At 41.4% G+C, this 21,136-nt stretch overlaps 1 protein-coding gene across 11 annotated transcripts in view; it reads left to right on the top strand.

The window, feature by feature from the left end:
• UBAP2L (ubiquitin associated protein 2 like) overlaps positions 1 to 21,136 on the top strand; it is a 40,360-nt gene that overhangs the window by 129 nt on the left and 19,095 nt on the right. For 5 of the 11 annotated variants that reach the window (XM_032398612.1, XM_032398613.1, XM_032398609.1 and 2 more), the window contains exons 2-11: positions 4,224 to 4,353; positions 5,048 to 5,125; positions 5,710 to 5,820; positions 9,480 to 9,648; positions 10,039 to 10,134; positions 10,569 to 10,614; positions 11,202 to 11,314; positions 15,548 to 15,600; positions 17,213 to 17,298; positions 19,403 to 19,574. In XM_032398612.1, the coding sequence (XP_032254503.1) occupies positions 4,264 to 4,353; positions 5,048 to 5,125; positions 5,710 to 5,820; positions 9,480 to 9,648; positions 10,039 to 10,134; positions 10,569 to 10,614; positions 11,202 to 11,314; positions 15,548 to 15,600; positions 17,213 to 17,298; positions 19,403 to 19,574 (1,014 nt within the window). In that variant the 5' untranslated portion in view covers positions 4,224 to 4,263. Of the gene's footprint in view, positions 1 to 4,223; positions 4,354 to 5,047; positions 5,126 to 5,709; positions 5,821 to 9,479; positions 9,682 to 10,038; positions 10,135 to 10,568; positions 10,615 to 11,201; positions 11,315 to 15,547; positions 15,601 to 17,212; positions 17,299 to 19,402; positions 19,575 to 21,136 lie in introns of all 11 variants that reach the window. The other 6 variants (XM_032398611.1, XM_032398607.1, XM_032398610.1 and 3 more) reach the window with 2 other exon arrangements.

Below are 21,136 nucleotides of genomic sequence, written 5' to 3'. Positions count from 1 at the left end.
GCGGCGGCAGCGGCAGCGCGGCGGGGCCGGGTATTGTCCGCGGCCCCTTTAAATCCGCGGTCTCCCTTTCCCCTCCCTCCCTTCTCCCCTACCCCGCCGGGCCCCCCCCCCGTAGGCCCCCCGCCCCGTGCGTTCCCCCCACTGGACACCCCTCCCGGTCGTGCGAGCCCGGCGCCCCCCCTCGAGTCGGCCGCCGGGGGTTTTGTTTATGGTTGGATTTGCGGCCTAGTGGGCCGCGCCGGAGCCGGGGCCTCGATTTGGGAGCGTGGCCGGGGCGGGGCTTGGGCAGCCGGAGGGGGGGGCCATGCGGCTAGAGCCTGAGCAGGGAGAGCGAGGAAGAGCGCGAGCGAGCGCGGCCTGGGCCCCGCCTGAGGTAGGGCCCGCTGTGCCCTGGCCGCTGCCTGTGAATACGACGAGGCGGCCTCCTCCCTTCCCGGCCCGCTGCGGGCCTCTTCGGGTCCAGATCCGGCCTGGTTTCGGGGTGGCGGGCGGGGGGAGGGCGGTGGGGTGGAGCTGCCCCAAACTCCCCCATGTGGCCCTCAGTTTGGAGTGCGGAGGATTAATTTGTTCCGGGTGGGAGGTGAGGAGGCGATTGGCCCCGGGAGCTCCCGAGGTGGCGCGGCGCGGGGTGAGCCTCCCATCCTCCACGCGTGGGCTTGCGTCCCCTCTCCGTTTCCAGCCTCTTTGTCAGCTCCTCTGGCTGCCCTTCCTTCTCTCTCAGCGCCCCGGCTTTGGGAATGTATTCGTGGCTGCTGTCGTTGGCTTGCTGTTGTCCATGCTGTAGTTTCGGGTACCCCAGACAGTTGTGATGTTACTGGGGAAGCTGGACGGGGAGACCCCCGTAGGGTGTATTACGCCTAAGGGACGTCACTAGAGCCCTGGGGTGTTTGTTCACTCTTCTCGTAATAGGACAGGAATTCCGAATTTCTTCCGACCCTTCACTTTGTGGACAATCCCTAAATTGCTTTGCAAACTGATGTCACAAACAGGAGACTGCTCCTCCACCGTTCTTGAAATGTAGCCACCTCTGGTGTAGGATGTTGTGGAAGGAAAAACACCACAGTAACAGGCCTTTTTTGTTGTCATTGTTACCGTTTTCGCCTTTGAGTGTCCCTGAGTATTAGATGGAGAAATGCTTTTTTTTGTGTCCTCTCCATCCACCTTTCACCGCCCATATCCTGCTTGGGGGATGTGTGATGTGACTTGCTGGGAGGTGATGGGGGTCAGTGACAACCAGCCTTACTGGAGGACGAAAACGTGTTAGTTGTGTATGGGTTGATAAAACTGCTTTGAGATCCTACACCATTGTCCTTAAAAGAGTAGACTGTGCCAGTGATTATTTCCGTTGTGAACAGCAAGTATTGCTGGCCCGGAACTAATGATGAAAGACCTTAAAATGTACTGTTTTGTTTCTGATTTTTGAAGCCCCTCTTTGCTAAATGTGTCCTAACTGGCAAGTACGCTTTTTTAAAATTAGACTCGAATATATGGAGAAGGGGATACTGGGGTCATTTCTACAAAGCATCTAGGGGAATTAGTTGTTCTGTTACTTACCAAGCCTTACTTACTCAGTCCAGCTTCAGAGTGTCTGAATTGTTTCTCAACTTAGATTGTAAGCTCCCTGAGGGCAGCAACCAAGTCATACTGCTTTTGTATTTCCTAAAATAGTAGATACTCAATAAATACTTGTTATTTATTTTTTTCCGTAAAATTTCTCTGGCTATTTTTTCAAGTAGCTGGTTTTCAAAAGATGGTCAAGGGCACTCCTGTGTTGAAACCAGTATTTGTTCCTGCACTGTTCCCTTGGTCTCCCAGCACTTCTCATGTGTTTCCCGTAAATATTTTTATTTTCTAAGGAAAAGTACTTAAGATTCCTCCCCTCCACTGTGATAACTCTAGGTATGTGTCTCTGCTTGCTACTAAAAGGCTACTAATTTTGTGCCCTCTGGTGATCCATCCCAGATCACTTACTTTTGACCTGTCGCTCAGTGTTGTTACTACCTAGGTGGTAAAAATTTCTTAGTCACACATTTCAAAGCACTTGTAAGAAAGAAATGGAAGTTAACAGCCTGACTGATCAGGATTTTTCCTCAGTAATTATGTGGCTTTCAAGATGACTTTTTAATATATTTACACTGGTACAGTATATGTAGTCATCCATATTGCTAGTCATGCAATTCATATTTGTAGTATTACTTATGCTTGTAAGTTGAAATCACAAGTGAAGTAGAAAGCAGTCAATATTTGTAAGTTACAGGCGCATTTATTCGCATTAGAAATTCATTTTAGAGCCGATTATTAAGTATAATAGTTTTCATCTAGTTTTTATTTTTCTCTTTGATTTGAATCCGGGGGTACTGGTTAAAGAACACTTGTTTTTTTATGAGTGCTGAAACTTGGCTATAATGCCAGTCTGGGAAAATGGACTACTGTGTAGCAAATAATCCTGTACTAGCTAGAAATATTTACAGGCTTTTGTGTGCACATGTGCATGTGTGTAGGGAGAAGAGGTAGTGGTTAAAGAATTAGCTCTGAGATTTCTTTAAAAATTTTGGTGGTAGAGAATGTAAAACTCTTAATTCTTAATACTGTATCAAAAACAAAGACCTGTGCAGCCTATTGATCCAACTTGGTGAAGAATTTATCCTCAGGGAAGTTAGCTTTCTTTGTGACCTGAAAAACCAGTGAAATTCACTTCCCTAATAATCCTTCTCTATTTCTTTAGAAGCCCAACCTACCTCTCCCTCAAATTCATCAGTGTCTTTTGGGCAGTCTAGCATTACCCATATAAAGTTTCATTAATGAAAAAAATTACATGTAGAGCAGAAAATATAAACTTATCCTCTTTGGGAGGGAATAAAACAGTGCAGAGTAACGTCTTATTTTGAGCGCTCCATCGTATGGTGGGTATTTTCTTTGTTTACTAAATGCAGCCACTGAGGTTGTGTTATAAAGCAAAGTATGAATGAGGGAACTTAAGTTCAGGAGAATCCTAGCTTGCTAGAACTGTTAATAACAAAAACCATTCTGGTTTTGGGAAGGCCCTGCCTGTTCTCTGTCTCTTTAAAGACACAACAAAGTTCCATTGCTGGCAATAATGTCTCAAGTTTAAAATGATAATCCTAGGGGCACCTGTGTGTCTCAGTTGGTTAAGCATCTGCCTTGGGCTCGGGTCATGATCTCAGGGTCCTGGGATCGAGCCCCGCATTGGGCTCCCTGCTCAGCGGAGAGCCTGCTTCTCCCTCTCCCTCTGCCTGCCGCTCCCCTGGCTTGTGCTTTTTCTCTCTCTCTCAAATAAATAAAACCTTAAAAAAAAAATCCCAACTCTTCTTTAAAAAAAAAAAATTTTTTTTTAATTAAATGATAATCCTAGAAGCCCTTTCTTCCAAATAAAACTTTGTGCTAGGTGCTTTTGGTATGGGACAGATTTGGGATTCTCTATATATTAAGGTGAGTGGTAAAGAGTATTTGCATTTCTGGTGCCTGGGAGCTGTGGACTAGGAGGTCAACAGAAGTTGCTGCAAAAACAGTGTGTTGGAATTATCCAGAGAATTGAGATTCTGAGCAGTCGCTGGGGCTAATACTTGCTTTGTTGAAGGTTATAGAAGCTCCCACTGCATGAGGAGAGATACAACTTGAGGGAGAAAGGCTAGATTTGAGCTTGTCCTTTCCCAAGTGATGGAGGTTGCATGCAACTTACATAAACTGGTTGTAAGGGAGGTAGGACTGTTTTCATAGGTAGACTGAGTACAGTATTTTAAATTGTTTTTATTTGTTTGGAGTATAGACTAATCCCCTTCCTGGAAGGCTTTTGTTTCCAGGTTTTGCTGATTATCTTTCCTTCTGTCAAAGGGACTTCAGATATTTCTGTGTAGAAGGCTTTTGATTATTAACATTGTTTTACTTGCTATCAAGATAACAAAACTTCACAAAGCTTGTGTATAGGAGACTAGTAACCAAACTGTGCCCATGACTTTAAAAAAAAAAACAAACCATCACTTAACACATGCTTTATATATTTCTTGTTCTACAGAAATGGATTAACAGCCATTGTTCCTTAAGGAATTTATCAAGCTAAATATGTCTCAAGAACAGATGAATTTTCTTGGTTTGTTGCTTTTAAAAAAATGAAAGTGTTTGGTGAAGATGCTGATGAAAGAGAGCTTGAAAACATATTTTGCTTGTATTTAACATCTAAAGTATTATTTTTTTAAATCTTTCAGTATTCTACCTTGTAAATACTGTTATTTGTATATACTGTAAATGATGACGTCGGTGGGCACTAACCGAGCCCGGGGAAACTGGGAACAACCTCAAAACCAAAACCAGACACAGCACAAGCAGCGGCCACAGGTAAAGAACCCAAGGGATATGGATTTATTGGTAGCATTGCTGGTTGATACTGGTTTCCATCCAGTGCAGCATCATTCTGTGCTTTGGATTCTTGGTTTGGGTTTTTTATTCTTGTTTTCTAGTACTTGGCTGTTTTTACTTAGGGTCTGATGACTGTTAATGATATGCTATGATGCACTTTGCTTGCTTTTTGTTGTTTAATACTGCATTATGAGACTTGGAAAGAATGGGTCTTGTCTGTGCTTTGTATCTCTAAGGTAGCATTTCCCTCAGACTAAATCTTATGTTATTCTCAGCCCTAGAGATAAGGGGGTGGCATTGGTCCTTGCAGAAACAGGAACAGGGTTTACACATGACTTTGCAAATAAATGTGAATTATTTAAGGCACAAATGTTTCAAAGAGGTGCTCTGATCCCAAAATGGGAGCTTCTTTAACTGTGAACATTTGTGGAAATCTCCCTGGTTTTTTAGGGATCATAGAGTGGAATACTAATAGCTTCAGTGTTCACTTTTTTGTCATTTTGCAAATTTAGGCATCTTAATTGATGTTAGTGTTTTACTACTTGGTCATTTGTAACAAGGAGAAGGAAATTGGGCTGGGAGGTGGGGTGGATTATTGACTACATAGGTCCCTCTTATTTCTCTAAACTGTTGTCTTTTGATCATGCTTTCTTGAACTTGTCTTAATTTCTAGGCCACTGCGGAACAAATTCGACTTGCACAGATGATTTCAGACCATAATGATGCTGACTTTGAGGAAAAGGTGAAACAAGTGAGTGTGTTGCTGATTTACTATAAGCCATGGGGAAAGACATCAGGATTAAAGCATAGTTAAATGTCATAGATCGCTACCAGGGTACTTTGTACTTGTAGGTATTAAAAGAATTATGACCTGACATAAAATAGGTTAAGCCAGTAAGTAAATGCTTTTGTTGTCTGATTTACCGTCCCCCCTTTAGACAGCTACCTTGTTCGAAAAGGTTTTATCTTAATTTTAACTTCTTATTTATCGGATGACTTTGTTGATGCCATTTTTCTAGCGACTTTGAGCGTTGTGCCATCTAGGAACTGTAGAAATTCATGGTATGCTGAAGCCTATGTGCTTCTGGGTTTGATTGTCTATTAGATACTTTATTGTTTGATTGTTTTATAAATACTTTTGACCCCATTCCTAATCAGAGGTGGTAATATTTTGCTTATTGAACTAGAATACCAAAATTCTGCATATTTTGCTTTTTTAAGCCTGGGGTTCCTTCAGACTCAGTTGGTATCTTCTCCCCTTTCTCTTGCTCACCTGGTTTCCTTTTGTGAGGAGTGCAAGCTTGTTCATGATGGTTGCTGATCTTTTTCTTTCAGTTGATTGATATCACAGGCAAGAACCAGGATGAATGTGTCATTGCTTTGCATGACTGCAATGGAGATGTCAACAGAGCCATCAATGTCCTACTGGAAGGAAACCCAGATACGGTAGAGTGTTAATAGAGCGTTCGAGAAAGTGGGTCCCTGGCTGAGAAGCTCAGAATATTCTAAAAATAGCAAGTGGAGTAACTCAACTTAAAGGAGAGTACCTTATTCTCCAAATGGAGCAGAGAACTGTCCTGGAGATCGTTTGCTGTGGGTTGCAAATACTTAAAATTTATATACAATAAGTAGGAGAAAACATAAAATCTGTCTCTTTTAATTTGCTTAGAATAAATTATTCATTCTAGGCTAGCTACTGTTTTCCAGACTGGGTTAGTCTGAATTAGAGATGCTATGTATCAGCCTTAGTTACTAATCATAGAATATTCTGCTCACCTGTTTTGTTGCTGTTGAATAAAGTCACACAAACTAGTGGATTCTGATTTCAAGACATTGTCATCAGTGTCACCTTTTACAATACATTTTCATTGCTTGAACCTGTTTCTGTTGAGGTAGCAGAGAGAGTGTTAACAGCCTTTTGACCGTCCCTGGAGATGATAGGGGATATCTTGGAGGACCTCTTGCCCTAGAATTTCACCTCTTCTCCTTTCCACTTAATGAGATCCTTGTATTTTTGTGCTTGTCTTATCATTGTCCCAAATTGTTAAGTCCCTTAAGAACAGGGGTTCTGCCTTACTAACCTTTGGGATGTTCCTGTGGTGCTTAGCAGAGAACTTTATTGTTTTAATGAGCAGTGTATCATCTTAAAGTAATTTTCATTTACTTGGTCTTACACTGGGGATCTTTGGTTGGGAGAGATAACCAGAGTTCACCCTTAGAGAGATCAGCTTACTGGTGTTACAGTGTCACATTAGCTAAATGTTGGAGGTTTGTCAGTTTCCTTGAGACAATAGGAAATAATAGTGGAAAACTTTTTTTAGTCATTAAACTTAAATTTGTGGATTTTTCTCTTCAAAAATGTGGTCTTAAGGGAGCCTGGCTGGCTCAGTCGGGAGCAGGTGACTCTTGATTTCAGGGTCGTGAGTTCAAGCCCCATGTTGGGTGTAAAGTTTACTTGAAAAAAAAAAAAAAGTGTGGTCTTAGATTTTACATTATTGATCTTATTTGAAAATTACTGTTTGGATAATCAGATAAGAGTGCCTTTGGCTCACTTTGAGTTTACTAGAATAATTGTCTGCAAGATTTTTGGGTTGGGGGAAGAGGTGGGACTACTCATGACTTAAAAGTCTGGATTCCTTCCTTCCTCCTCCCTCCCTCCCTCCCTCCCTCCCTCCCTCTTTCCTTCAAGTCACATTTTGTTTCACCTTCCAGCATCTTCTGCCTAATGCTACAAATCTAACCATCCATAGTATCAGAAAAGGAAAATAAACTGGAGAATGTAAGCTTATGCCACAAGTAAACCAGCTGCTAGTGAAACCAGTGGAGAGTAGTACCAACTGCCAGGGGATGTTGGATGTATTTGGGTGGATGAGATCATATCAGAAAACTGGCAGTGCCTTTGGGAAGATCATAGTAATTCCTTTTCCTTATAGAACTTGGGTAGTGCCAGCAGCTGATACATACCATAGAGAAGGGAAAAGGTGACAGGTTTCTGAAACTTGCCAGGTTTTGAGACAGACTAGCTGAAAACTCTGAAAGCTAACTGTTTTGAGTCTAGTTTCCAGGGTTTCTGATGCAGATTTAGGTATAATAGAGGTACTATAACTTATGAATTGAAGCTACTGTGAGCATAAAATGACCCACCAGCTGTAGTGTGGAATGAGCTTGGCCTGGAAGACTAGGCAGCGAGGAGCTGCCAAGTCCTGGGTGGATACTTAATCTTTTTAAAAATTATTAGTGAACTGTTGTAGATTCTTTAGAATTATGGTTATGATTTTGCTATAATTTTAAGCTGATTTTTTTTTAAAGATTTTATTTATTTATTTGACAGAGACAGATAGCGAGAGCAGGAACACAAGCAGGGGAAGTGGGAGAGGGAGAAGCAGGCTTCCCGCCGAGCAGGGAGCCCGATGTGGGACTCCATCCCAGGACCCTGGGATCATGACCCGAGCCGAAGGCAGACACTTAACGACTGAGCCACCCAGGCGCCCTTAAGCTGAGTTTTTAACTTAAAAACATTTTTTTAAAATTATAGTAAAATATATTTAAAATCTATCATTTTAACCATTTTTAAGTGTACAATTCAGTGGCATTAAGTAAACTGACAATGTTGTGCAACCCATAGCATTACGCATTTCTGGGACTTTTTTATTTTCCAAACAAATACTGTATCTCTTAAACAGTAACTCCCCCTTTCCCTGTCTTCCCAGCTCCTGGTAACCTCTTCTATTTTCTGTGTCTATGAATGTGCCTATTCTAGGTACCTCATGTAATGGAACCATACAGTATTTGTTTTTTTTATGTCTTCTTACTTGGCATAGTGTTTTCAGAGTTTATCCATGTTGTGGCCATGTGTCAGAATTTCACTCCTTTTTAAGGCTGAACAATATTCCATTATATGTAAATGCCACATTTTGTTTATTCATCCATTGATGGACACTGGAATTATTTGGAAGCAAGTTACAATCATCATAAATAAAATACTCTGCAGCATGCTTCCCTTAAAGAAGGATATTCTATATGACCATAATATTATCAGCCCTGGAAAAATTAATAGTCATTTCATATTATACTTGGTCCGTATTCTTGGAAGTTATTAGATATTGGATAGCTGTTGCTGAGCAGTGGGTCGTTGTTTGAGTAAGATGGTAACTAGGGTTGTAAAGATCTGGTAGTCTTGGTGTTTGGGAGTTTTTATTTGTACATATTTTCTGCAAAATATGTGTGAATCAAGGAGTGTGTTTTTAAAACTTCAAACTTAATAAAACTCATTTCCTGAGGGATGAGGTTTTTGCAAGACAGTTTAGCTTACTTTCCTTCTCACAAATTTTCCATCCTGCAGTCTGGAATGAATCCAAGATTATTCTGCTTTGGGGAAAGTTTAATTGGACTATATCAGTTTAGGAGCTATAGAGAGAATACAGTATGTAAAACCTGGAATGGAAGGCTTCCTATAGTCCACATGTCTCAGGGCCAGGGCTCTGGCTTGGTCCTGACTGCTACTTGGTCTTTTTAGCAAGGAAATTGTGCGTGTCAGGGAGTGTGGTTGGGGGGGTGGGTGGTGAGGAGTAGGTGTAATTGTTATCCTCCTAAATTTTGGGTTGCTTGATTAGAGAACGTGCCCAAGAGTCAAATCCTGTTTGTTCATTCTGAATTCAAAGTTAAGTTTTAGAAACTTTTAGTTCTTTTCTGCTTTGACATGAATAAGATTATAAAAAGTTGAGAGTCACTGAATCCAAAGGGAATTAATATTTTCAGCTCAGGAAACACCCTTGAAAGTTAGGGACCAATAACTAGGTCCTTTGACTAATCTGCCAAGTGATACACTGGATCCAGATCTTGGCAATCCTTTTGGAAGTGATCCCTGCAATCCATTAGCTATAAGCACCTCCCCTACCAAAAAGGACTTCCGTTTTGCGGTGATAGGTATAGAATTTGTATTGAGATTCTTGTCTGTATCCTCCATTTAAACAGACATAAATTAGTGGAAGTATCTTAGACTTGGATGATGAGAGGAGAATGGTTAACAGTTTTCCCAGCTTTTATCTGTGGTTTCCTGATAGCAATCCATATTGTTTAGACGTGAATGCTCTGCTCTTCTTTAGCATTCGTGGGAGATGGTCGGGAAGAAGAAGGGCGTCTCAGGACAGAAGGATGGTGGCCAAACGGAATCCAACGAGGAAGGCAAAGAAAATCGAGACCGTGACAGAGACTATAGTCGGCGACGTGGTGGGCCACCAAGACGAGGGAGAGGTGCCAGCCGTGGACGAGAGTGTATGCATGGGGCTTTAACAAAACCAGCTGTTGGTCAGTAATGTCTGGACTTCAGGGATGTCAGGACCTTGCTAAGCTGGACCTAGTAACCATAATATCATCCTTTTGATTTTTTTCTTGCCACTGTTTGTTCTGAGACCTTGGTATCTCTACATGTAGCATTTTCTAGCTACCAGTTTGGCATGAAATTACCCTGCAGTCATTTGTAAAGTTGTCTGACTTACAGCTCTCTGTTGTGGTTCATCACCTTTCCCCTAGGAACCATCATGTCCCATCCTTCCAGCTCATTTTTTCTTCCTTGTTTTTGTCTCCCTACCACCATCTATACATGCCATTTACATATTTACATAAATTCCACTGACTCTGCTCTGGCTGTGTTTTTAATTTCAGTTCGGGGTCAGGAAAATGGATTAGATGGCACCAAGAGTGGAGGGCCCTCTGGAAGAGGCACAGAAAGAGGCAGAAGAGGACGTGGCCGAGGCAGAGGTGATCAATTTCTTGAGGGAGTGGGGGTGAATATTGGGGGCAGGATACTCTTATTCGTTCTGTAGGGGTCTACTTTTATTTGAAAACAAGCAAATTCACATGGCATCTCATTATCTTAGTTGTTGAGATGTCATGCAAATTCTAGAGATTGCTGAGTGGGGCAGTGGGAAAGAAAGGTAGGTGTCATTTTCTTTAGTCTTTATTGTTGATGTTAATGTATTTGCTTAAGGACCCAGCAGTTTGGTTAGCAAGGGAAGAATCTGTCAATAGTAACGATTGTCCCGCTGTAGTATGTTAACTACGCTACGGGATGAGAGAACAGCTAAGAATATCAGCCACTTACCTATTCCAGAGTTGCCTCAGTTGGCAAGGTAGTTTTATATCAACTTCTAAAGTATTTCTCTCTTCTTCTCTTTTTCTTTTTTTTTCCTTAGGTGGCTCTGGTAGACGAGGAGGAAGGTTTTCTGCTCAAGGAATGGGGTAAGTTTCATTGATTTGATGCCAAAATCTTTAAATTTTTTTCCCCTAAGCATCACCATAGTATTCTAGAGGGGCTAATATCCTGGTATCTTGAGGATAATAGGCAGCTTCAACCGAACTGTGATCAGAAAGATTTCTAGACTGTTTATTCAGATAGGTATGTAGACTTCGGGCTTAGAGGTAAATGTTCACCACCTGGGTCATTATGAGGAGGACCTTTCTTCGGTCAAGGGTATATGAGTAGCTGCGCTCCCCTGCTAGAACCTCCAAACAAGCTCTCAAGGTCCATTCATAGCTTCATTTGAATGCATATACCTGCTGTTTTCCAAAATTTCACGTGGATTTTATTATGATTCTTGATGTCCTAATCCAGAATAAAGTGTAGATATAAATTGAGATTATACCATAGAATTTTAGGTAGGCTGGTAAGTGAGGGAAGTAGACATATATAGGATTATAGAATGGGGCTGTGGTTGATTTGTAATAGGGAAAAAAGATTCTTGTGGCCCCCCGTCTCTGAGTTAATTTTTGCTGGTGTTGCTTAAAGGTCAGAGACTCTTTTAAGCTTTTTTTCCCCCCACCCCCAGAACCTTTAACCCAGCTGATTATGCAGAGCCGGCCAATACTGATGATAACTATGGCAATAATAGCGGCAATACGTGGAACAACACTGGCCACTTTGAACCAGATGATGGGACGAGTGAGTGACTGTTTATTGTTTCTTGTCTCTAAAAACCTAAGGAAATAATTACTTTGAGGTTATCATCATATTAAAAAGTAGAGGAACAGTTTTGGGGCACAGAGATAGGGGAGCTAGGGAAGGCCATTGAAATACTGTGTATATTCTTTCCTGATTATGTGCCTGTGGGCACTTCGTAATGCTGTTTCACCTGGTCTTCATCACTCTTCTGTGAGATTGACGCTAGTCGCCATCTCCAGATGACAAGCAGACTGGAAGTGTGGTTGAAATTTGCTAGGATTTGAACTCAGAATTGTTGGACTCTCAGAGCCCCTGTTCTTTCTGTCACCCTGTGTGGCTGCTCTTAGGTCCAGGTGCGTTTCCTAGGGTTTCTGTTAGGGTGTCTAGCTTTGCTTTCTGAAAAGGTATCCATAATTAATCAAGCCACTACTTGTAGAGGTGAACAAGGCCCAGAATCAAAGCCCACTGACAACTTAATTGTTTTCTGGCATTGAGATAAGAATATCTTTTTTCCCTTCATTTTTGGAAAATCTCAGTATCTGGGGAAAAAGGAAATTGTATCTTACTAGCTCTATTTATTGGATAATCTTCTGAGCATGGAAGAATATCAAGGGATTTGAGTAAGATTTTTTTGTTGTCATTAGCTGACTTTGGTATCTGTATCTGGGTAGGGTGTTTATATTTAAGGATATTTTAGGCTTATGGGATATATCAAGAGATGTTTGGGAGTAAAAGATACTTTTACCCCCCCTTTTTTTTTTTTTTTAAACTTTTACCCTTTTAAATAAGAACAGCCTCTTAGGCTCCAGCGTCTTTTATTCTTATGAGATCACTAACTTCCTTATGGCTGAGCCAACACATGGAGAGCTTGAGACTCTTTTCTCCTGTAAAGCGGGGAGTGATTTAATAGTAGAGCATGCATTAGGCTCTTTGACTCCTTATCCATTTACTTGCCTTGCCCCTTTTCAAAGATCATTGATCTTTATCTCTGTTTTTAGGAGGGTCTTTGGCACAAACAGTTCATCTGCTGCCCACAAGATGTTATACTTTAGGTCCTGAATGTTATTTGCTTTTTGTTTAACACACTATCTTATAAATGGATTTTGAATACAGTTTTCCCATTGGTGGAGGCTGAAGTTGAGTTACTGACAAGATGGAGATCTGTTTAATTCCCTAGACCATTTGGCTAAGAAATGTCTTTTATTACTTTGGAGGCACAGAGTTGCTCTTCATTCATCTCTTGATGGCTTTGTAGAGGCAGTGGTAGCAGTCTGATTAAAAGTTACTGTTTCTGAGCTCTAGTTCTTGGATATTTGGTTTTTTATCATTGGCAGAAAAAATAATAGATGTTAAGGGATTTGTTTTCAGTTGTGGATGGGAAATCAGGCATGGAGTCCCAGTCCTAGAATGCAAGCCTTAGCTGTTTTCAGCAAGGATCTGGTTTGGAAACAAGGAATGATTAAGTGTGTGTTTATTTCTTCTGAGTAGAAGTATAGCAGATTTGGGAGGTTAGAATCAGAAATCTGACTTGTGGCTGAATGAAAAACTGTGTGATGCTGCTGTCATCTTGTTAATGTGAAAGAGTTGGGTGTAGCTTCATGCATTTCCATTGTTAATTTCACAGCATGAACTGACTTGTGCATGATCTTTTTGTGTTTTCATGATAGCAAACATCAAATTCCCTTTTTTATTTAAAAAGAAATTCAAACCTACCCTTAAAATATCCACAGGTACAGTGGGCATTGTGTTTTGGGGGCAGATGTTCTCATTCATAAGCAAAATTTCATTGGTTGTTTTTTCTTTTCTTTTCTTTTTTGTTTCAGGACTTGATTTCATTGGGGTTGAGGGGTCAAATTATCCCCGAAAATTTGAGACTGCTCCTGGTATGATACATCCAGGCGCCTAACTGCCCCGGATATTTTTATAGATTTTTATGAATTGAAATATCTGTGGATATGTCATTTTTCTGTCGTCCTGCTTTTTACCTTTTCTGCCTTTCTCTTTCATACTCTGTGCCTGCTTTTCCTTCTTAAAAAATTTTGTCCATTAGTGAAGATTTAACATTTACGTTGACTGCTGTCTGTTGACAGAATGGAAACCTCTGTCATTCAGAGCCTTTGCGGTCTTTCTTTTCCTTTGTGCCACCTCAGTACAGCCTTCTTGGCCACGACTGCACATCCTGTGTGGGATCAAGTAGGCATCTCCATTCCTCCTTTCCATCCCAGATGCAGTCGCCAGAGTGCAGGGAGAGAGCCTATCAATAGGAGGTTACTTCCAACTCCAGGATTGTGCATATGGACAGGTTTTGGGTTCCATTTATCCAGGGCAGGACAGATGTCCGTGCAGAGGAGGAGCAGGGTCACCAGGGAGCGAGAAGAATGTGCTTTGTAACTTGTCTGAACTGAGATTGGACTTTAGTTTGATTTGGAGAACATTGCCATTATTAAGTGGTTTGGAATTTCCCTGGTCCAGTTATAATGCCCTGGGAGAGGTATTATAATGAACATCTTTTTCTCTAGCAAATAGGGTTCTTTCATTATTAAAAGTTTAGAAGAATTTCATTTTTTTTTCTTAAGATTTTATTTTGACATACTCTCCACACCCAGTGTGGGGCTTGAATGCATGACCCCCAACATGAAGAGTCACATGGTCTGCCTGAGTCAGCCAGGCGCCCCTAGAAGAATTTCAGATGGGTTCTGTAGGTTTGTTTGTTTATTTATTTATTTGTTTATTTATTTTTAGATTTTATTTATTTGTCAGAGACAGCGAGAGAGGGAACACAAGCAGGGGGAGCGGGAGAGGGAGAAGCAGACTCCCCGCAGAGCAGGGAGCCCGATGTGGGGCTGGATCCCAGGACCCTGGGGCCATGACCTGAGCTGAAGGCAGCTGCTTAACGGCTGAGCCACCCAGGCGCCCCGGGTTTTGTAGGTTTAGAATATTTCTCTTCAGTGACAGTAAAATATCTGAATGGCAGACTTTTATTCTTTTAAGAAGGTTTCTCCAGTTGGAAAGAAGACTTTAAGAGTTAATCAATATGTACTGTTCTTCTAGAGAAGAAAATGAGTGTTCTTGTCCTTTTCTTATAGGCAGGTTGTTATTTCTTGCTGTGGTCCTTGTTGAAGGGAGGAATCCTGGCTTTCATAGAACAGTTTCCCTTTCTGAGGATCTGTGTATACGTGAAGCAAAACAAGGGGAATGTGGAAGGTGGTTTGATTGCTGATGGACCTTTCCTATAGAAACTATCCTGACTTCATTATTACCACCATGAGGAGGGTACGCACCTGCATTGTCTGCGCAGTGCCCCTGGCAGGTTAGCTGTCACACTCTGTAGGATTAGGGTTAGGGTAATAATTAACAGACACATCTGATTTCTCGGTTTTGGCCAGTGTCTTTTGAAAAGAGCAAGACCCATGAGGGTTTCTTAGGGTTAGACCAATAAGATCTATAAACTTGACTGCTACTGAGTATACATTTTTAAATTGAGTTCCTATAGCAGATAGTTGTCCGTGCCCTTAGTTTGGAAGCTGGTCCTTCTTCTCTGCCGTCCACTATGGTGTGGCAGCCATTTGTGTTCCTCCTCACTGCTCTCTCCAGACTGCCCACAGTGTTGTCTCATACCAGATGAGTAGGTGTAGTTTATGTTCTGGTTTAAATTGGCTGCTGCCGTTTCGCTTGAATTGACCACTAAGTTGGAGGGCTGAAGGGTTTAAGAGTTTGCCTGGAGCGTTGGGTCTGTTGTCCCCCGGCTCCCCACTCCCACTGTCTTTGCTGTTAAAACTGTGTAACAAGGGACGCCTGCTTGGCTCAGATGGTGAAGCATCTGCCTTTGGCTCAGGTCATGATCCCAGGGTCCTGGGATCTAGCCCCACAACGGGCTCTGTTCTCAGCAGGGAGCCTGCTTCTCCCTCTCCCTCTGCCTGCCTGTCTGCCTACTTGTGATCTCTCTCTCTCTGTCAAATAAATAAATAAAATCTTTTAAAAAAAACAAAACAAAACAAAAACTGTGTAACAAAACCTGAAAGTAGGTGTGAAACCATAATCTTATTAAAACTCTGGTGTTCTGAGGTATTACTTTCTAAATAGTCTTTTTCTCCTCCTGGAGCCTAGGAATCCCTTCTGATTACTAAAATCTGGTTACACTTTTGGCTGCCAAAATGTTAATACACTAGTGTTTTTTGCACATGCCTTGTACTGGCACTTAAAATTGCTTCACTGTTTTTTCTTTATTGCCAGGTGCGTGGAGGACTGCAACAGAGGAGTGGGGAACTGAAGATTGGAATGAAGATGTAGGTATTCCCAGGTCATTCCTCACTAGTGCCTTCTATCCCTAAGTGGTGTTTAGGGATAGAAAATGGGTATGTTTCTACCCCTCAAAATTCACCCTTAAGATTCTGACCCAAAACTTTTACATCCAAAATAGTGTTCTGAGCCAGAACATTTCACATATGTTATATGAAGGAGACTGGGCATGAACAGGACTCTGTGGAACCAGACTATGGAAAGGGCAAGTGCACCTGTGTAAGTCCAATATCTGATTGTCGGATTTATCCCAGGAAGAGATGGTGGTTGGGTTAGGGCAGGAAATGGAGTCAGGCAGGTAGTGCGTTGAGTAACAGCCGCTGGTGACGCATGACTACCGGAGCTAGTTCTGTTATTTGGTTCACGTTCAGGCATGGGTGTATGGTCCTGGAATTGGCTTAGAGGTGGGTACCAAGTGAAAGATACTGTATCACGTCCTCAAGTTTACAATCTGGTTGGTTCTGGAACCCTTTTACTTACTTGAAGCCCAACTTTGTAATTGAGACAAATATATAGGGCTGGCCGTCTTCCAGCTTGACTCAGCTTGGAAACCTTGTACATGGGTGGCACAAAGGTGGCACGTAAACAAGCTCTGTGACTTCACTGGAGTAGTACCTGAGTAAAAGAATTTTGCTGATTCTTGGTCACAGTCAAATTTTTGTTATGAATTCTACTTTTCAGTGATATGGATTAACTCCTGTTTTAACATTTTTCAGTCTACTTTCCTATACTTGTATATATTCAGGCAAGACAGCTCATACGGGAAGAGAGTGATATGTCAAACTGTTTTGGTTTGCCAGGCCTGAGTTTTTAAAATTTCAGATGCATCAGCATCAGAGGGTGATTCTTTTCTGTTGTACCTGAGCTAGACTGCCTTGTGAATACTTTCTAAGATTTGGCTTGTCTGGTTAAGCAACTTTCAGAGAACTGTATATTTGGGGGAATGGATTCCCTGTTTTTAGAGAAGAGATTTTAATCAAAAAGTGAAAACAAAACCAAATCAAGTTTTGAATAGTAGGGTAAGTTATTCCCTAAAATTGCTTACCAAATTTTAGGGTCTTATACTGCAAAGACTAGGTGTAATAAAGTCACCATTAAGGCAAAAATTGCATATTGTTGAAATTATCCCTAAAAAGACCTTAATTCACCAGGACTTGGGTCCTTACTGCTCAAAAGCTAGGAATTAATTTCTTTTATTTCTGTCTTTGTCTTGGCTGTAACCTTTCTTTCTTTGAGAGGAGCAGTGGAAGTTTAGTTTGGGTCGAGGTGGGAGTTGGGAACTCTGATGGGAAGGTATTAAAAGGTTTTCTCTCTTTTTCTGTGTAGCATGTGTATTTAGCTTCTTGTAAGTTTGGTGTGCATATCATGTGACTCCACTATATTTTACCGGGTTTCTTGATTTTACTCTCTCTCTTGATAAAATCATTGAGCCTGTTTAGGAGGGGCATGGAGGTCAGTCCATGTAGGGTTCCTTTGGGTAGGTGGTTTTCTCTTCTGAGGGTTTTCCCTTTTCCTTGGTGTTAAATTCCCCTTACCTATGCCAGGTTTCTGACTGTAGCCCACCTAACACCAGGAGTGACTCATCCCTCTGTTTTCCAGCTGTCTGAGACCAAGATCTTCACTGCCTCTAATGTGTCTTCAGTGCCTCTGCCTGCGGAGAATGTGACAATCACTGCTGGTCAGAGGCAAGTGTGTGGTAAAGTTCAGCGTCTTTTCCCAGAGGGGCCTGATGAGAGAGCTGTAAGGAGAGTGGCACTGGGCCTTTAGAAGCTCCCATGGTGTTGGTAGTAATGGTAACCTAAAGCATACTAGGTTCCTCTTTAGGTGATTGATAGGTCTATAGGAGTTGATATATTGAACGGAACTCCATATATTACAATTTTAAAGATGATTCTCTCCAAAATAGCTTTTTTAATTACGTAGGTCAACCTAAATTAAAACTTAGCACAATATAACTTGTATTAAGGTAAAGTTAAACATGGAAGTGTTTTCATTTATTTGAGTTTGCAGAACTGTTCAGTAGCTTCTTTTCTTGCTTTATAATTAAGATTTTTGTCCAGTGAGCCTACTGAGTAAAGTGATCATTTTTACCGTAGGATCTGGCTTAATGAACTTTTATGAACTTGAACCCTAGGTATTGGGGTCAGTAGAGGGAGAAACACTTACCAGGAATATTTTTGTCTTTGGAAATCCCCTTGGATTATTTCTAGACCTGGGTATGATAGCTATTGACTCAGAGGTCCTGAATTGCACTAGAAATAGGGTGTTAGGTCCATCACCACCAGAGCTGATGCGTATTGTTTTTCTGACACCAGTTCTTCAGTTCTTTGACACCAACTAGGTGTTCAGTAATTCAGTTCTGACACTATCCAGTGTTAGCACAGACCCTAGTTGACACCTTTATCCCACCAGACTGCCCTTGCTTCAGAGGTCAGCTGCAAATGGAGTCCCAGGCTATCCACACACTTCTGCCTGGCTGACTACAAATTTGGGGATTCTCACAGCCTCCTTCTTAGGTTCAGTAATCCACTAACATGACTCGCAGAACTCAGGGAAGAGGTACCTTGCCATCACTGGTTTGTTATAACCAGTACTCAGGAACAACAGCCAAATGGAAGAGTTGCATACGGTGGGGCGTGGGGTCGGGCACAAAGCCCCTAAATTTCATTACTTAAATAGGCCTGATTGATTAAGCCATTGGCTATGAAAGGCAGTCCCCAGCTCCCTTTCAACCCTAAGAGTGGGTAGAGTGTGCTGGGGCTGAAAGTTCTAAACCTTTAAATCCCTTCCTGGTGTTTCAGGTGGCAGCTCTCTTCCTGAAGCTATGTGGGGGGGGGGGGGGGGGGGGGGGGGGGGGGGTCCCACCCTGAGTAACCTCATTATCATAAACTTTGGTTGAAAGAGGCTCATTATGGGGCAGCTGGGTGGCTCATTCAGTTAAGTGTCCACTGGATTTTGGCTTAGGTTGTGATCTAAGGGTCATGAGATGGAGCCCCGTGGAGGGCTCCATGCTGGCCATGGAGTCTGCTTAAGATTCTCTCTCTCGGGGTGCCTAGGTGGCTCAGTCAGTTAAACATCTGCCTTTGGCCCGGGTCATGATCTCTGGGTCCTGGGATCGAGCCCCGCATCAGGCTCCCTGCTGAGCAGGGAGTCTGCTTCTCTCTCTCCTTCTGCCCTCCCCACCACTCGTTCTCTCTCTGTTAAATAAATAAAATCGTAAAAAGGATTCTCTCTGTTATAAAAATAAAATAAAGAGGCTTATTATGAATAACAAAAGACATTCAGGAAATTTTAAGTGTTTCAGGAGCTCTGTGCCAATAACTGGAGGCAAAACCAAACTTTTTTATTATACCACAGGTAACTTTGGAAATTATATAAAATTGGAGGGGAAATTCCAAAGACACTTGAAGAAGATGCCAGTATTCTAGTATATGTTTTTACATATTAGGTATTGGTAATGACAGGTATTAAGTATTAAAATATTGGCTAAAAAATTGTAATTTTGGCCCAAATATCAAGCTGCTGTATTAAAACTAACATTTGGTATTCCCTTAAATTGATTTCACTAAATTGAAATATTTAACATTATTATGGTTGACAATGCTATTGGAACACAGCCAGATCCTATAGTGGCTCTTACATGTCAATTATTTTGGTAAATTAAGCATTTCAGGTCTTTGTGTTATTGATGAGTAACTTCATTTTGATCTAACCATAATTTGAGTTGGGAGTTGGGGAATGCTAGAATGTTCTGTCATTATTCATCAAGATGTTGCATCTCCCCACTAGAATTGACCTTGCTGTTTTGTTGGGGAAGACACCATCTTCAGTGGAGAATGATTCATCTAATCTGGATCCATCTCAGGCTCCTTCTCTTGCCCAGCCTCTGGTGTTCAGTAATTCAAAGCAGAGTGCCATAACACAGCCTGCTTCCGGAAACACATTTTCTCATCACAGTATGGTAGGTAGGAATCATGGTGTCTTCTAACCACACTTTCCTGTCAACCCCAGCACATACATGCAGTACTGCCTTCTGGTGACAGAGATTTGGGGCAGGGTAAAGCATCCCCTTCTGTCCTCTAAGCAACCTTGGGTGTAGAGACATAGGATTGGGTAGTAGGGGTGCCGCCAGAGGAGGACTTCGTTTTGGACACACTGAATCTTCTTCTAAAAATGAGTCCGCATCACTTACTGAATAGTCACTGTGCTGAACGTTATTTGCTCTTAAAGAGAAGAAAAAATGACATCAAATTTTAATCCATTTTAAATCCTAATTGAACTTCGATGGGAGGTTGTAGCACTTCCCTATTTGTTGATAGAACAGAATTGCCATATAAATTTGTTTAAACCAGACATTTCTGGACTAGGCTTCTAAAAACTTGAAGTTTTCATGAAAGTTTCTACTTACTATCTATTACTCCCGTTCTCAGTAAGCAGGGATAAGAGTACTTGCTTTGCCTGCCTTACTGAGCTGTAGAAAGATGAAATAAGGTCGTGAATAAGGGCTATACAAATGTGGGAGCGCCAGTGGTATTATTAATACCTGGAGTACTTATGGCATGTGACTTAACTGATTCAGTTAAAAAATTTAAGGTCATTAACTATAGCAAAGAAATCATTTAAACTAAACAAAGATGATAAACCAATATTTTTTACTATTATTTGAGTTGTCACAGAAAGGAAACTTTATTTGCAGCAAATAAGGAGATCACGGGGGGACCAATTTTTTTTTATAGTCAGCAAATCCTAAGAAGAACTACTTTTCTTTTTTTCTTTTTGCTTTTCCCTTCCTGTCTGTTTGTTTATTTTTTGGTGGAGGGATACTATAGTTGTGAGAGGTAAGAGACCTTGTGTGTGCATATAATTTTATTTTTCCAGTAGTAGGATTATAGTAATTATTTTAAATATAAAACTGCTGAGTTTTATAGTCTCTAATCAGAACTGTCAATTTTTTAACTATTGTCTAAAAATTTTTCTGTGCGTGTGAGTAGTAATTTGGTGATTGATGTTCTGCCATATATGAAAGGTGACAGGTGAGGAAAGGTGGGGAAGAAGGGACAGGGAGCACAGCGTCGGGATTAAAAGAGAGAGAATGAAGGATGCCTGGGTAGCTCAGTTGGTTAAGCATCTGCCTTTGGCTCAGGTCGTGATGTCCTGAGATCGAGTCCCGAGTGGGGCTCCCTGCTCAGTGGGGCGCCTGTTTGTGCTTGCTTGTGTGAGCACACGCGCACATGCCCTCTCTCTCTCTCTCAAAAAAAAAAAACCTCTCAAAAAAAAAAGAGAATGAGACAAAAGCCGTAAGAATGGGTCATAAAGTTAAGGAAATAACTGCCAACCCTTGAGATAAATGGCGGAAAAATGTGGTGAAGTGCTCTGTACCTCTTTTAATTGCCTTTTTAATGTCTGGATTGTAAAGATTTACAACCAAATTCAAACTCTGCTATCAAATTTTCAGCATATTTCATTTATCTTAACATTCTGTTTAATGTGTCACATGATGTTAAGCTAAATAAAAATACCATT

The sequence above is a fragment of the Phoca vitulina genome, unplaced genomic scaffold (assembly GCF_004348235.1).
Source record: "Phoca vitulina isolate PV1807 unplaced genomic scaffold, GSC_HSeal_1.0 scaffold118, whole genome shotgun sequence".
In the NCBI taxonomy this organism is placed as follows: Eukaryota; Metazoa; Chordata; class Mammalia; order Carnivora; family Phocidae; genus Phoca; species Phoca vitulina.
This window is presented reverse-complemented; position numbering and strand designations above follow the sequence as displayed.